This window comes from Triturus cristatus, chromosome 3_2 (assembly GCF_964204655.1).
Source record: "Triturus cristatus chromosome 3_2, aTriCri1.1, whole genome shotgun sequence".
Classification (NCBI taxonomy): Eukaryota; Metazoa; Chordata; class Amphibia; order Caudata; family Salamandridae; genus Triturus; species Triturus cristatus.
In genome coordinates, this window is record NC_140584.1 from 303735323 (window position 1) to 303752706 (window position 17384).

Here is a 17384-nt window from a genome sequence, read left to right on the forward strand (position 1 = left end):
GCCACTCACCCGGGGGCCTCTTCATACACGGTTTCCCCACCGGGTCAACTACCCAGTCCAGCCAGCAGATCGGCTCAAGTAGGGCAGTGGAGGAAGTCCAGCGTGCTAGGGCCAACCCGCCCAGCCAGGCCTGCGGAGTACGATGTCCGGGCTCCGGCTCATCGCCACAGCCCGCTGCTCCTCCAGTTAGATCCCAGACCTGGACTGGGCACCAGCCCCCTCAGTGGAAGGACAATGGCCCCAAGACACCACCCGTCTGTCACCCTCCACCATAGGAAGTGTTCAGGTGGCGAGGGGCCCAGGTTCGTCACAGATTACAGCAGGAATCGTTTAGGATGGTGCAGAGCTCCGAGATCAAGCATCCACCATGTCGGCCATCTTGGTCATGCCCCTGTATTGGGCTCCTAAACTTGGGGTCTTTTTACACATTAAGTACTGGGTGCAGCACTACTGTTCACAAGTTAAAGAGATTCAGTGTTACTGTTCACCAGATAAAGAAATGCAGTGAGAAAATCCATTAGTTAATGAGCAGGCGTTTTTAAGATCCATTAATGAAATAGATGCAGTGCAAACGTCTGAAGGTTAAACAGATGCAATAATGCATGTTGTTTATTAGTATTACAGTGCAGCAACAAATAGGTTTACGAGCTGCTGTTCTATACTACATTTGCTAAAGAGATGAAGTGGTGCATTTTATAGCGGCAGTGTGTAAGAGTATTCCTTTAAAAGGTAGCACTGCTTCAGCGTATCTGTTGCAAAGATGCTATGCTGCACCTTGTTGGATACAGTGGTGCAGTTTAAAGTATGTCAATATGGAAGATATAGAGTTTCAGTTCATGTGTTCAACAGACGCAGTGCTTTCGCACATAAAGTTAAAAGGATGCAGAATTTCAATCCATGTGTTTAAGATATGCAGTGCTTGCTGGTTTATAATAGTAGGAATTTTTGCCTTTTGCTGGACTCTATATTTTTCCTGGCTTTAGAATTCTGTGCACTTCACCTTTGCTCACCAAGGGTAAAGTACTTGTGATTCCACATTAAACCTGGTTGGATTGTCTTACTTCTTAAGTTGCACATTTTACATTCCTATAAGTCTTTAGTATATGGTGCAGAAAATGCACATAGGGTCAGGAAGTTAAATGCCTCAAGTGGACTGCAACGCCGTGCGTGCCATCCACTACAGTGGCAAGGCAAACATGGCTTCAGGTCTGCCCTGTGTAGCATAACTGCTGCAGTGTAGCCATGCAGTGCAACCAAAATAACACTTTTTGACAGTATAAAACCTTCTTTTTAAATATGAATAAGTGACACATATGTAGGCCATGCAGTCCACAAGGAAGGGAGCATGGTATGTAAAAGTGGGACATGTACAAAATTAATGTTACCATGATTCCACAGTGATAAGGCAGAAAAAAATATTTTCACTGGAGTAGGACTAGCTGTCCTATATAGAAAACAAGAGTACAGGCTAAAATACTAAAACTGTATCTTAAGAAATGTACCAGCTAGCAAAAGGATCAAACCACTATTTTTAGTAGACATTAAAAGTCAAATTCAATGGTGAAGTTGAATGTTCAAAAATTATTAAGGAAAAGTAACTTATTGAGAGTTACCCTTTACCTGTCTGGCCTGTCAGAAGGCTCATTTGTATCAGCTACCAGCTCTCAGCCTGTGCTCAGCATTGAATAGGGGTGAACAAGGTGTGAACTGTCACCCAGGAGCTAAAAATAAAGTGCCCTGAATGGGTAGCGAGGACTCCTCTGAACTCCACAGAATATTTAGAGTGGGGGCTGTGTTCATCCTGTGACACCACACTGTTGAATCCTGGAGCACACTTGTAAGGGCAAGAACAGGATGGCAGGACAATTCTTGTAGATCCCCCATTTGGTTGCTAAAGAACCCTACTTTTGTCCGACAACACTTTTGTCTCTGGGTTTGTTGTTAGTACAGTGAGGGCTTCAAACTGGATTTTAGTATTATATGTGGGAGTACACTGGTGATTTCTCTATGACACCCCACACACAACCCCAGTCCCAGAGCCCAAGTTTAGTGTGGCTAAAGACTTTCATCATCTTGAAAAGGCCTTTACACTTAGAATGTTGGGCCTGTTTTCAGAAAGGCAAACAGGAACTACTGAAAAAGTGGGTGTGGTTGGTCCTGAGAACATATACCACATTAGTAAGGATGTTCCCAGAGGTCACCCCCACCCACTAGATGTTGCCAGGCATAGACACCTCCAGGCACCCACTTCAGAACACTTTCTGGACGTGCAGAAAAAAACAGAGGACTGGACCTGCTGTCTGTGACATAAGAGGAGCACTGAAGGACTCAATCTGCTCTCACCTGTACCCAGGTCAAAGAAGTGGACTCCAAGTTCAGTTGGTTGACCATTGTGTGGCTACAGGGACAAAAAGCTGCAAGAGGCCTTTCTCTAGAAGTCCACAGCTGACTAGTGGCAACTGCACCTAGACTAAACTTTACTGTCAGCCTCATCCCAACACTTTTTGAGTCTCTAAGTGCCTCTCCTGGGGTCCTGGAGGTGGGGAGAGGGGTTTAGAAGTGTACTCTTGGTTGTTTGGGACTTAAAAGACTAAGTCAGAAGGTAAATCTTTGGCTGGGACAAACCTGGTTGGGGTGTTCATCTAGTACGCTATCGCAGTCAGCCTGAAATTTTGCCTAAATCCCAGTCTACCATGACCATTGACTATGACTGGCTCTTTACTTTTCCTTGGTGTTAGTTCTACTTTAAACTTTAACAATACATATCTCCGGAGCCCCTTTATGGATTTTTGTCATTTTGGTGTTCTTTGTCTACAAATCTCTGTCACTTAATATGCCCTTCATTTTAAAACAGCAATATTTTGAAATAACTGAAGCTTCTTTACATTTTTATTTAAATGCATGGAAGAAGCTCTTTTTTTAGCTGTGAAGGAATCTATTTGCAGAGAGATTTAGTGTTTAAAATAAACCGATTTGTGCTCTTGTAAGTAGAGAAATCCTCCAAACAAGTGTTTGGTTGAACGTCTTATTTTGACTTTTTCATTTCCCTCTTCTTTTCATCAATACTTGCATCTGCCTGTCTGAATATGCACTCGATTTAAATTCATTGTTATCAAGGATTACATGCAAGAAGATGATAAAACAAATTACAAAATGTATATTTTGTCTATAAAATGTCTCTCTGGATATTTTTACAAATGACTACATTCAAAATGACATCTGAAATGAATTACAAATATGTTTAAATAGGCAACGTTGTAAATTAGACAGAACAATTAGGCAACTTTTTAAAACACAAAAAACTGCCATGGACTACAACACTTGCAACATTTTAAATATATAATACAAACACGTGGAAAGGAGTGTTTTCAGTAAGTCGTTTAATTCAAGAAGTTGTAGCAGCAGAGATGAGAAACATTGCCATATACATATTCAGCCTTCTGCACTGGAGAGCGATGGTTCTACAACTGTCTTCTCCAGCAGGATGCCTACCAGTGCAAGGGCATTATTCAAACCAGGTGAACACTCTTCATTCCTTACTAGACCTCTTTGGCCTTCACAGACCGCCATTAAGGGAAGAAGTCATAGGGATATGAAGGTCAATGTTATAATGAGGCATCTCTCAGGTACGAGCTACGGGCCCGATTCACAGAACTAACTTAAGACAAAATCCTAAACTTTCTACCATTTTGGTATTCACAGAAGGCACTTACTCATTTTGGTATAACTTTAGGACTCCTAAATGCCTTCTGTGAATACCGAAAGTCTTAAAGTTAGGATTTTTCTCAGTTTAGGAGTAGTAAAGTTAGGACTCCTAACTTTAGGTCTCCTAAATGCCTTCTGTGAATACCGAAAGTCTTAAAGTTAGGATTTTTCTCAGTTTAGGAGTAGTAAAGTTAGGACTCCTAACTTTAGGACTCCTAAACTGAGAAAAATCCTAACTGTAAGACTTTCGGTATTCAAAGAAGGCATCTAGGAGTCCTAAAGTTAGGACTCCTAACTTCTGTGAATACTGAAATGAGTAAGTGCCTTCTGTGAATACCAAAATGGTAGTAAGTTTAGGATTTTGTCTTAAGTTAGTTCTGTGAATCGTGCCCTTTGATTCTCTTCACTAGATTTTGATCAGCTAGAAGCCAATCAAAATGCAGCACTTTAGTAGTGTTCAGCTGTCCGATTTAGAATTATATGTAGCATGAGTACGCAGTAGGCAGCCACAAAGGACAGCAAGCTGTACTATAAACTAGAACTTTCATTTATGTGACATGCTTTCAGACTTCCTGTAACACGACATAGCACAGTTTCTGCCCTGTCACCCTACCACTAGGCTAGGAGTGTCCAGCACACTTCCAGGATGTCCAGACCCATGTCTGACATTTGGCATATTCCCATGAGTCAGATTTGCATATAACAAAGGTCTATGAAACAAATTTACATAGTTGAAGGTTATCCTTTAATTCTAGATTAATCCAGTCCTACTGGAATCCCCCTTGAAACCTTTGCATTACACTATCTACAGGCACTAACCTTTCCTACAGCCAGACCCAACAATATAGTGAAATACAATGGTAATATTTACACAGCAGCGCATATATCGGTCTAGTAAGAACCATTTTCACATATTTAATTTTGATTAAAGCACAACCTTTAAGGCCTAGCAGGTGATATTCACCACTGCTGCAGTATATATCGGAGGCACATAACTCCAGTCAATTTTGTACCCTTTGATTAAAGCGAAAAAGTTTTATTTCCTCGAGGTGAAAATTAATTTTACAACCACATGGGAGCAACATGAACAGGAGGAAATTTTATAAATTCGGATTCTTCATTAAGCACTGAAGAATTGGTATGGAAATATACCCACTACTGACGTATCAAAGCAACACGCTTATGAAAACCCAACTTGAGGTATAAAGTTCAGGGATAATGTCCACAGAGCACTTCATTGAAATGTGATGGAAATGAAGGACAAATATATGCACCACTATTAAGAGAGGGTAAAGCTAGAAACTGTGTAGCCTCTGTCCTACAGACCAGGACCTGCATTTACCACGGATTGCATGGGCTCTCATGTGGCGCTGCACAATTTTGTGCTGTGCCAATAGAATTTTATAACGGCTAGCAAATAGACACACTGTGTTGAGCTGCTTTGTGCCACAAAAGTGCCTGCACAAACAGTGAATAACCTCCAAGGTGTTTATTTTCAACTATCAAGGTCGCCGTTTTCATATATTACTTTTAATAGTTTGTTTATATTAAAGTGGTGGGAAATTGTTAACGTTGTTTCTCCAGAATCATAAAGGAAAGCCAAATCTTCTTTGCTCTATCTTCAAAGTTGCCTGAAGCCTTGTGGGTAATCTGCAACCTCAGATGCAGCTTGCGGGCCCACCTGGCCTTTTAGGCACTCTGTGTGTGAGATCACTTTCTGCATGACTGGCTACAATTTTAGGGGCAAATGTTGGTATACTTCCTCCAGGCACCACCATCACATTCATAGGGATGGAGCGGGGAAGGCAAAAATCAATGTACAGTTTAGGCAGAGACAAATCAAAGGGAGCTTGTGCGGCTATGAATGGGTCTAGCTTAGTGGACTATCTGCTAAAACTGACCCAACCCAGAGGGACACACTGCGCGAGCCGTGCTTATCACTATCTCAGCTGAAGGCTGGGCGCATTCAGAGGCCACTTGTGGTACAAAATGAAACCAGAAAGGCCAAGAAGACCTTACTACCAACAATATGCTGCTTTCCCAATCACAATTACCAATAACATATCAAAGAAGCATGAAGACAGAGTCTGTGGCTACTGATTAAATTGGGCACATCATACACCTGCTTGGGGCAGAATGCACACCTAGCAGCCAGGGAAATACAGACACCAGACGTGTGTCCATGTAAAGCCAGTGGAGGAGTAGCATGCAGCACATGCCTCTCTTACCATCTAAACGCTGTAAACATGCTTCATGGCAGAGGTGTCCATCACTGGCCCTGTGGAGCTGGATCCATGCCGGATTTTCAGGCTAAGATCTGTTTGTGCAAATGTGCCCCATTCAGAGTTTTTATATGTAAATTACTTTTAAGTAGACATCCTGGAAATGTTTCAAGGGTCCCAGGACTTTGTTGGACACGGTTGCATGGTTTCAGACCGCGATTGATTTGAACTAAGCACACACAGGGGGCCTATTTACTAACAAACTTGTAATTGGGTGGCCCGAAATCTCTGCCTGTGTGTACTTTTCTGACTTTACGTCATCCAAAACATTGCCAAGAGCACTTGTGGAAAGCTGGTCCAGGCACAAGTTTCAAAGCTTGCGCTTGGGAAGGTTATGTGGGTTAACAGGCCGGGTCCTATTCTCTCTGTTCTCCACAAGGGGAATAGGGTCCTCTGTGAAAGTGCACATTTTATTTTCTTTGCAGGGAATTATTTTCCGCATGGAGAGATCCTTCCCTAACACCCCCAGCAAACATTGGGGTGATTTGTTCCCCTTCACAATGCCACCCGGGATTTACCCCATCTCTTGGTTGGAGTATACGGAGTGAAAAGGGGAAAGAGAGGAGCTTTTTGGGGGCGTTTATAAACTTCGGGGCGTAGTTTGGTCAGTAAGATTTGGGGGGGGGGGTGAGCTTCAGATTTTCCGACAGTCAGGCTGGCATATAATGTTTAAGGAAGAATCCCTGGAGGGAAATCACATTCGGTTTTCACTCTAAAGCCATTCACTCAGTCGGTTCTATGTAACCTCTATTTGTCTAAGAAATAACTAACATTTGGCACACAAATTATACCCCAAACAGAAATGTAATGCTATTGTAGTTTTATTTAAAAAGAGTTTTTCTCTCTCTTATATCTATATTAAAAAAACACGGCAAGATCCATAGATGGACACAAAAATAGCAAATTAAAAATCACAATTCATACAATACAATATCATTTATCAACATATTAAGTCATTAAAAAAAACATAGACCCAAAAAAAAACAAGAAGGGGTTACATAGAACCGACTGAATGAATGGCTTTAGAGTGAAAAACGAATGTGATTTACCTCCAGGGATTCTTCTTCTCTTATTGATTTAAAGTGCCCTGTTCCCCTGGAACGTGTTGGGCCATCTCTCTTTTTTACCTATATAAAGTTTAAACACATTATGTGACAAGCAGGGTGCATGAGAGGGGCCTAAGCGGCAGCGGAAAGGGAGAGGAAGGTGGATTAGTAGGGGTACTAAGACAACACAATATTTTGTAAAATAAACAATATTTATCAGAGCTTTCAAAACAGAGAGGGACAGAGAGTGTGTGTGTGTGTTTTTGTCTGTGTGGAAGTAAAAGTTCCTGGTGAAATCCGACAGACACCTCACCAAACCCAACTATTTTTGGGGAAAATACATTTATTGGGTGGGTGTAACACCCCAAACGCCCTTTGAAGCTAAACCTAACTAAAGGCTGGCCATGCCCTGAGTGAGATTTATGGGTAAGGAGAGCTATGTTCTCATGACAGTTCTCTGCACATGTAAAAGGGCTGGTGCCTGACAGAATTTCCTTAGTGAGTTCCTGGTAGGCGTGAAAAGATAAGCGTAATGCAAGTGTGTGACTGTGTAGCTGAACTTACCTTTGTGAATAAGGCCCTGCTTCTTAAAAACGAATAAGTTATACACATTCATGCCATATCGGTGAAATTAAATATACTCTAGTCAATATTACATAGGTACATATCGATAGATGGGTAACTATGAATAAAAGTAATATTATTACACCCAGGAGTTCTGAGTGACCTGAAATAGACAACAAGAGTAAAGCTTGATTTGTCTAAATTATCACTCTAAACCCGAGGTGGAAACATCCCCTTTATTCACATTTATACATCAATAGGTCTATGCTATATGTGGATCCAAGCCCGTCCACTATTGTAAACTGTGGTATGCTCAATATGGAAAACACAATAAAAGAGGGGGGTGGGTCCTCCTCCAAGACCGGGTACTGTTACGTCACATAAGCTTACGCTGTGACGTAATTGCAGTGAATAACAACATTTTGAAAGCCCGTTTATGGCAGTGGACGGGTATGGGATCAATGGATAACATTAAAGTGCTTGAAGGGTTAGACTGCCTTTTGCAGTTTTGAGTTGACAGCACACAGCCCGACATCACATTGCTCAGTCGCCTGATTAGTCTGGGGGAGGCGGTAATTGACTCATCCACTCACACCCCCAGACCGAGCACGGAAATTAATATAACGAGCAGATGACATTGTAGTATCCGGCTGGATACAGTCTAGTGTTCCATTGTGCCTGTAACCCACACTGAACACCCACCCACCACAGGCGTCACCAGTCAGGTGACCCTGACAATAAAAGGGGCCGAGCGCACGTGCTCGTGGCCAGTTTACAGTCCCAGTACTTCGGTGTCCTGTGTCAGTCATTTATGCACATGAGGGCCTGAGGGCCCAATCACCACATTGGCGACGAGGGGGCTGTGCCCTGGCGTGCAGCAGCCCAGTAGATGGAAAAAAAGGGGGAGTGAGCTGCCCGTGACGGACCCCCTTTCCCTGGAGGAGGCGAGAAATGCCCAATCGCCTGCGGGACACGTGAAGAGCCCCCGGCGTGTGAAGTGCCCGGGGCGACGGCGAGGAGGTTGGGAGCCCACCCCGCACCTCATGTGCCCACAGTGTCTCCACATCCAGTGCAGAGGCGCCAGGTGGCCCGCGGGGCAGGTGGAGAGCCCCGGGGCGTAGAAGAAGCTGCGGGATCTCACCCCGCCTCTGACGTGTATGCTGCCGAGCGGTCCGGCGCGAAGAGAGGCCCGGGATGGCGGCGATACAGCGCGAGCAGTGCCGGACTGCCAGCATGCCAGACACCGCCGCAGACTGCATGGAGCGAGTGGCGACCTGGGCAGAAGGTGAGCCCGTAAACTAAGCGGCAGTGAAGGGAGCCGGCTGCGAGGCGGAAGGGGAGTGGAGTAGCTACCCACTCCTCCGCCCCCCAGCGAGAGAAAGTGCCGGGTGGCAGGGAGAGCGCCGGCCGTCCACAGCGCCAGCCTATGTCCCAGTGCGGCGGACGGAAGAAGCGGCGATTCCTGGTGTGTGGGGCGGCATATCAAAGTGAGTGCCCCGGCCGCTGCTCTGTCCCCCCCCCACCCCGCGCGAGAACTGAAGGAAGCTGCTGCGGGTGAGAGGGGGGAACGCAAAGAAGAGTGGTTGCGGCCCGCGGCCGATCAGGAGGCGTATGAAACCCCCAGCACAGCGCCGCCGAGAAGGTGGCAAGCGTCCCAGCGCCTCCCCTGTCTGCGCGACACCAGCGACTGCCTCGGGTGCGGGCACAAGCGGAGCCCACCCGCGATGTAGAACGAACGGTGCCCACCGCCTGAAGGAGGAACGGGAGTAACTTCAGCCCCTCCCCCACCCCGCGCAGCGTGTGAGGAGCGAGCCGGCGGAGGTGGGGTGAGACCAGGTCCGGGGCGAGTGACAGAAGAGCGACACTAGCACCGTCCCCCCCCCCCCGCGCGGCCCGTGAAGAGTGAAGGCTGCCGCATGGGCGGGACGTGCTCAAATAAAAGCGCATCGAAGCGCGAATCAAAATGGGCGCGAGGTGCCCCCCCCCCCGTGAGGAGGAAAGGAAAGTCAGTGGCGCATTGAGGTGCTTATCAAGGAAATGAGCGCGAGGAGAACGGCGCCAGCTACCCCCTGTCCCCACGCAGCGTGTGTACAGTGAGGCTGCCATGGGGAAGACAAATGAGTAAAGCGCCTACCTGGGTGCGAGTGCCGTGCCCGGTGGGGAGAGTCCCAAGAAGGTGCAGCAGCAGGATGAAGCCGTCTCACACAGTGAAGACAGCGCGAGGCTTCAGAGGTTTTCAAAACCTGCCGGGTGCACGGTGAAAGGACGACACACCGCCATCTAGTGGCCAAAGTGCATCAGTGCGCCCAAAGCAGTAAAGGCTGTTGATCAGCTTTGAGAGGCAGGTTCAGGCTACTTGAGTGCCAGAGAACTCAGGAGAGCCGAGTGGAGAAGAGATGTAACTGCCTACGCTGAAGGGACAGACCTCCACAAGTGACCTTAAAAGGGAACCTCGAAAGACAAGCTGCCAGGTGATACGTGAGTTGCGGTGAAGCCTACTGGCCAGGGGTGGTCATCGCAGGAAGGGGTCAAGACAACGGCCCAAGGCAGCAAGTCTCAAACGGATCCGAAGGGAGGGCGCAGCAGGTGCATCCACGGAAGCAACTAAAGAGCGCAGTCAGAAGCGCGCTGAAGCACTTCCTCTGCGAGAGAAGAAAAGAAATGGTCACACGACCACCAGAAGCCGACCAGCAAGATGGTCGCAAGGAGGAAGCAATCGACCAGCAAGATGGTCGCAAGGAGGAAGTAATCGACCAGCAAGGTGGTCGCGAGGAGGACGCAGCAGACCAGTAGATGGTCGCACGGAAGCCGACGACCCAGATGGTCGCACGGAAGGAGCCGACGACCCAGATGGTCGCACGGCAGGAGCCGACCACCCAGATGGTGGCACGGAGGAAGCCGACCACCCAGATGGTCGCACCGAAGAAGCCGACCACGCAGATGGTCGCAAGGAGGACGGCGCTGACCACCAGATGGTCGCAAGAAGGATGCAGGCCTACAAGAGGTCGGAGAGCACACTGACCTGCCAAAGGTCAGAGCCGGAGAGAAGAGAAGTGAAGAGGACCCCATGAGAGGTTCACAAAGAGGACCAGGAGGAGCAGGAAGAGAGGTCCGGTAACATCACTCGACATCAGAAGCAACATCAGAAGCAACTACGAGACAGAGGGTCGCGATGCTCGGTCCAGTCACAGAGTGAAAGGAAGACAGTGTCCTAGTGGCGGGACAAGACCAGACAGAAACGCGTAGAGTGCACGCTACACGAAGAAGCCTGGTAAGGACGAGCAAGAAGGCAGGAAGACTGGATCGCGTCGCAATGGAAGGAGAAGGAGAACACCCGAAGAGGAAAGGAGAAGAGCACAGAGGTGTGCGTAACAGATCAACACGCACACACCAGAAGGAGAGCACCCGAAGAGGAAAGGAGAAGAGCACAGAGGTGTGCGTAACAGATCAACACGCACACACCAGAAGGAGAACACCCGAAGAGGAAAGGAGAAGGTGCATGGACACCCAGACCCAGTACCTGGAAAACAACATCAGCCCCACTGGGAGTATACGTCGATGCGCTAACCCGAAGGTCACCCGGGGATGACAGAGACGAGCAGGCCGGTCCGTTGGTAACAACCACCTCTGGGACGTCACGGAAACAGGACCGTGGACATCCAAGGGGCAGAGGCCTCAGGGACACCGGTGGCAGCGGATCCCAAGACGAGAGATGGACTGTTGAAGCTGGCTCTGGAGATCCTAGGAGAACAGAGGCAGAGCGCGAAGGACCAAGTGCCAACAGCACCCTTTTAGGTGGAACTTCGGACACGGAAAGAGGACCCGCAGCGACTCCTCCAACGCGATTGGAGCGACCAGGCGCGGTCAACCGTTCCAGTGGAAGCCTGGCAACAAAAGGGCCTCCGGGTCGTCCCGTGAGAGGGGACACCCACGAGAGAGGGGTATCCGTGAGAGGGATATCCTGCAACGGGGAGTCCTGTAAGAAGACAACTACTAGTTGAAGGAAACACCTCTACCAGGGCAGACAGCGGAAGGTCAAATAACGAGGGTCCACCAGCATTCCACCCACACTTCCACCGACGGCGGTACAAGAAAGAGACTGTGAAGCGCACTGCCACGTTGTAAGTCCCAAATCACGCATCCATAGAGCACTTGGACATTGTGCCAAAGAGACCGAGTGGTCCCGGCTGTCAGAACACCCTAGACGGCAGTCGACCATCAGCAAAGAGACTACGTGGAAGTCCTGCTTGCCAGTCAATGTTTTGTTTGTAACTTGTGCGTTTTCTCCCACAGGTTCGGACTTCATTTTGGTTCAACTTTCATTAAAGTTTGGGAGGGATGTAGTATCCGGCTGGATACAGTCTAGTGTTCCATTGTGCCTGTAACCCACACTGAACACCCACCCACCACAGGCGTCACCAGTCAGGTGACCCTGACAATAAAAGGGGCCGAGCGCACGTGCTCGTGGCCAGTTTACAGTCCCAGTACTTCGGTGTCCTGTGTCAGTCATTTATGCACATGAGGGCCTGAGGGCCCAATCACCACAGACATAGCAAGGAAAACATGACTACGCCATCCCTTGGCAGCCATCTTCTGTTTTGCACAGGAGTGCACTGTTGTGGGCGCCTTTTCTTTGGGGAAAAGCAGCACATCTTATAATTATGAAATCGTATTCCCAGCGAGAAGGCAGTGGGGGCGGCTGCTCCTGCCTTCCCTCCCAGCGTTACAACCCAAGGGCGTGAGGAGAGCTGTCCACTCCAGACTCCAGCCCAGCAAGGGTACTCGGAGCAAGGAACACGTTTTAGTTTTCAGTCGAATTTTCGGCAAATAAAAAAAGGCCTTTACTGCCCCCACCAGGACAATGAACGTCCTACACTTAAAAAGATGCTATAGTTTTCCGAAGAGAAAGCGTTCTTCTTTCACAATATTGGTACACCGGGGACAAAAATATAACTGAACACGTTTAAAACTGCTTAATTAACATTTCAAGTGATTTTAGAAAATAGGGATTGTGCACGTTTTTAAAAAACACCGCAGATATACATGTTTGAGTTACAAATCCTGCTCACTAAAAATACATTTAAATGTTTTTGGTGCTTGCAATAAAAGAACAATATCCGGGCAGACTATCAACTATGAAGACGCCTAACTTTTGAGACTGTGCAGACTTATAAAATGCGCCCTCTAGCCAAACGTATTCGGATATTTCTATGCAGTGCCCACGTTGACTTCGATGTGTTTTGTCCTTCAGGACGCCACCCACGATGCACAACAGAACATGCATGACAAACCAATGTTACACAGCAGAATCCCAGCAGTCCTGGGTGGCATCTGAGCTGGTTGCCCAGGAAGACAGGTCTAAAATCATTTTCCAGTAATCTGCAGTGAAACTGACGAGGGCAGGGCGTTTCCAGGTGGTTAACGCTGGCAAGGTACAACAGATAGAGAGTGGGTGGGGGGCCAAACAGCAGCAAAGTGTCCAGCACCTTTGACAGAGAGTGCCCACAGCACCCTGCTTCTGGTGCCATGGGTGGTTCTCATGCATGAAGACTGCTGACCTACGTGCAGTGCGCCCAGAAAACCTCCAACGGTGCCAGGCAGGGTAGGAAGTCAGCCATGTCCGTTCCAGCCAGGTGGGGTGTCTGGTGTAGGCCTGTGTGGGGGCCCTAGCTCAGCAATGGGGGATCCCAAACTTGAAACATAGAGATTATAACCAGGCCATATGACAGTCTGTGGTCTCAGCTTTAGCAAGGTGGCAAACTTTGGCCACAGATTTCTCTGTGAATTACCAGCATTTTGGATTTTGTTGGTCACAATCTTTGGCAATTCTGTACAATCACGGAAGAGGACAAATTATCCCGGCCATTATGGCGGGATTTTGAGTATGCTGGTAAGATTACATTCTTTTCCACTGCGAGGACATCCTGGCAATGCTAATCGTGCATACTTACATTGTGGCACATTGTGGTTGTTTTTTGGCCATGTCAATAAGGTGCAGGAACATTCAGGTGCATCGTAGCTGCCTCTTTGCCATGACAAATTGCCACATTGTGGTTATCTGTAGGGGTTGCCCGTATGGTGTTGGCACACTCTAGCACTTTCTGGATCTCTCTTGGCCCTGTTGGTATGGCGTTGGTACACTCTGGCACATTGCGGGTGTCTTTTGGCCATGAAAGTATGGCGTCCATATACTCTGCCACATTGTGAGTCTCTCTTGGCCGTGCTGGTATTGCGTTGGTACACCGGGGCACATGGTGGCTGCCTTTTGCCCATGCCGGTGTAGTGTTGTTACATTCTAGCACATCGTTGCTGGCTCTTGGTTATGTGGGAATCATGTCAGAACATTCTAGAACATTCTGGTTGGTTGTTGACTTATAATGTGGCATTCAGAGGATTCTCTGGACTGCTAGCGAGGTTAACATCTGGTAAATGGTGGACTAAAAGTCTGTAAAGTAATGACCGATTATTTCAAAAGAGTTCCTCTGGCTGAAACGTTGCTTACTTCTCAATGATGTTTGGTAGATACCTGCATTGAAATAAACAAACAAAATGAAGACGTACACTCATAATGACCCAAAAATTAAGAACCATCCGTGACGTTTTTAATGACACTTCACTGACCTCAAATCTGTTTTCTTCCAAAGACACTTCCAGAATTAATACATCCCGGTTCATGCCCCTCAAGGAAGTTCTTACAATGTTGTAAATATGTAATCTATGCCTGTACGATCCGAATCCTATTGTGTTTTTGTTTTTTGTGCGACTGCCATCTACTGTTTTATTTTACTTTTTCATCTATCTCGTTCGTATTTGTAATGTGTAAGTATGTAAATGTCCTCATGTAACGGTCTTGGTTCTATTGTGAAGTGCTCTGACACCTTTGGGTAAGGCCGCGCTATATAAAACTGCATTAAATAAAAACAAAAATAAAATAAATTGTGAAAATACAAGACACTGTCACTCATGCTACAATCCTACATCTAAACTTAAGACTAACCCATACCCAGACCTTCAATTGGCCATTGCCCTTTCAATTAATGTCCCAATGCTATTTTTTTTAAGTATATACCATTTTTCTCGTTTAAATGATAATTATTTTTTAATAATTTACCTTAAAAACTTGTCGTTTTCGCATTTCTTCGTTTTCGGTACGTCAAGAAGTATTTCTTTGATGTTGCTTACTTTCTTTCGTCCACAGTTCGCTAGAAGAGTCTAAGTCTTGCATGCTGAAGGCAGTTCACATACGCCTGACCTCTAATCAGCGGGAGATTTCACAGCACCATCGACGTGTCAGAGAAGCCGCGGGGTTTTCCACGTCTGCAGAGAGCGCCAACGGGGCCAAATGACTACAAACTGAGCACAGCCAGTGATTGTCCAACTCTAAGTTTCAGAAATGACAGCGATAATATCTCTGCCTCAGCCAAATGCACCTTCATAAACATGACAACGTGCGAACCAGAGATCACCATGAACGTGAAATTAGGGTGGGCATCCTTGCGTGCAGTTTTAACAGGAGACGCGTTTGGCCTTGAGGTGGACGCTGTGCCAGTCATGGGCTCTTGGGCATGGGGTGTGGGTTTCTTGGTCCTGTAGGCTTGTGCTTTACCAATGTTATGGATGACGTAGCATGTGATGGGCTCTCTGCCAATGTCATGAGCTGTTTGCGGTGGTGTGCACTGGGCCCACATGCACGCTGGTGATCAGGGCGTATCTCAGATGTCACTCTTGTCTTCCGCTCGGTTCTTTCTTACCAGTCTCAAGATGGCGCACGGGGCCGTGGGAAGGCCTCGTCGAGGAGCAGGGGAATGGGGCACTCTCTCTCTCGACTCTGCCCTCCGATGCAGTCTACCAGACCATGGCACGCAACCAACAAGTCCCAGTGCTGAGACCAGCAGCCGTGGCTTCTTCTGGCGCCGCAAACTCTTCTTCAGGCGCTGTCCATGGGCTGAAATATATATCTCGGCCTGGGACATGCCAGTTCCCAGGCGGTCAATCCCATCAGCGCGCCCGACAACACGCAGCTCCGTCTGGATGAACACTTGGTGCAGCTGCTGGATGTGGCTCTCCAGCTGGGACAGCACCAGGCGCCGGCCCTCCACCTCCAGCAGCCTTCGGCGGGCCTCGGCCACCTCCAGACCGGAAGAGGGTCCAGGCCTCCGACCTGGACTGCCGCCTGTAAGGCTTTTCTGCTGACGGTGCCCTGGGCCTCGCTTGAGGCTTGCGGGGGTCCTCTGGTGCTCAAGTCCTCGAGGCACGTCACTCTCCCGCGAGGCCCTCTCATGCCCCGAACAAGAAGGACTATTGTGGCCACTCCGTGGCCGCTGGAGTCTGCGCTGTGGAGATGAACTGCAGTCTCGTGAGGTCCTTTGGAGGTCTTGCCTTGGAGAGAGGTCTGTGGCCGCTTGGGACGGCTGGTGCTCAGCCCCTGTGGCCGGGGCGCTGCCATCTTCGGTCCTCTTCTGCCTAGACCCTGAGAGGGGACTGTCGCCCTCGTGCTCAGTTCTTGGCGATGGGTCACGGTTCACCGAGTCTCGCTGGTGGTCGCATCCTGGAGATAGGTCGCCTGCCCCTTGTGTTGACAGACGCACAGACTCATGACATACATCCCTGCTGGGTGAGGCCCTCGTGTTCAGGGGCTCTGGAGAAGGACTGGTGCCCTCTACTGTTTCTTCTTGGCAAGGCACTGGCAACACAGCACTGCCAGGTGTGCACTTCTGGCATCCAGCTCCTTTCCTCACCTCGATGCCCGCCGTTGTCCTGTGACGCCCAGGCACGGAGGACGGGTCGATACTGGACTCTGAATGCATATCACAAGCTGAAGTCACCTGCCCGGATTCTCCGCTCATAATCTCGCCCACTCAGTCCTTGGTCCCAGATACATGCCCCAATAATGCCCTAAAGACTGGTGCTCGGTCACTGGAGTATAACTCTTCCAGGAGGTCAGGAAGGCTGTCACAGGGGTGGATAAGAGTGGGTTTCAGCTCCCTCAGTGGCGCGCAAGGCGCTTCTAGTTCGTGCAGGGGGCTTGGGGTGGAAGCGAGTTGTTCTGAATAGCTCCCACCACCCCATTACCACGAGGGTTTTTGCGATTCCAGCGGGATCAACAACGACATCTTGCTTCTCCCGAAGTGTTTGGGTTGGGAATGCACAGGATACTACTGATGAGAAGTGGTCGGCTCCCTCAGGAGCAGTGACAGGACAGGGTCACAGCCGCGGTGGAGAGGTTAAGAGGTCCTAGGAGGATCGTGGGTGGGGAGGGAGGGTCCACACCCTACCTAGGAGTTGGGGATACAAACGGGCTCCCCCATCCTTGCGAGTGATTGGATAGGTCCACTCCCAAGTTCCAGCTCACCCAGGCAGCACTTTGTGGGGGCGAACAGACACAATCCAGCTCCTCTGGGGATTGGAGGCACAGTCCGGCTCCCGTACTCCTGCTATCAGCGGCAACAACGGGTTCCTGCCGCCCTGCAAGGTCTGAGTTGACGGATAAAGGCCGGCTCCGGCGTTCAGCTCCTGTGTCCCGTTTCTCGTTGTTGTCACTGCTCTGCTGCTCTCTCCATCCTTGCGCAGTCCCATGGCTCCCCCGCTCTCTGCATCACCGTGGAAACGAGGCGTGACGTCACCGCTTCCGCACACGCAGGCGCCCACCCAATCAGGGCTTCTTCTGAGCAGGGAGGCGGCCGCCCACATCCCTCCACCTGGGACGAACACCACCCCGAGCTCCACCACCCTCGTCTCCCAGGGGTCATCCTATCCTCTGAGTCACCAGCGCTCCACCTCACTTTCA

At 48.7% G+C, this 17384-nt stretch overlaps 1 protein-coding gene across 1 annotated transcript; it reads right to left on the reverse strand.

The window, feature by feature from the left end:
* Nucleotides 1-9574: 9574 nt before the first annotated feature.
* Nucleotides 9575-17177, reverse strand: TRNP1 (TMF1 regulated nuclear protein 1). Its single transcript, XM_085647705.1, has 2 exons — nucleotides 14709-17177; nucleotides 9575-14123 (listed from the first exon to the last, which is right to left on the reverse strand). The coding sequence occupies exon 1, from the start codon at nucleotides 16441-16443 to the stop codon at nucleotides 15310-15312; it is 1134 nt and encodes a 377-aa protein (XP_085503831.1). The 5' UTR covers nucleotides 16444-17177; the 3' UTR covers nucleotides 9575-14123; nucleotides 14709-15309.
* Between the last annotated feature and the right edge of the window lie 207 nt (nucleotides 17178-17384).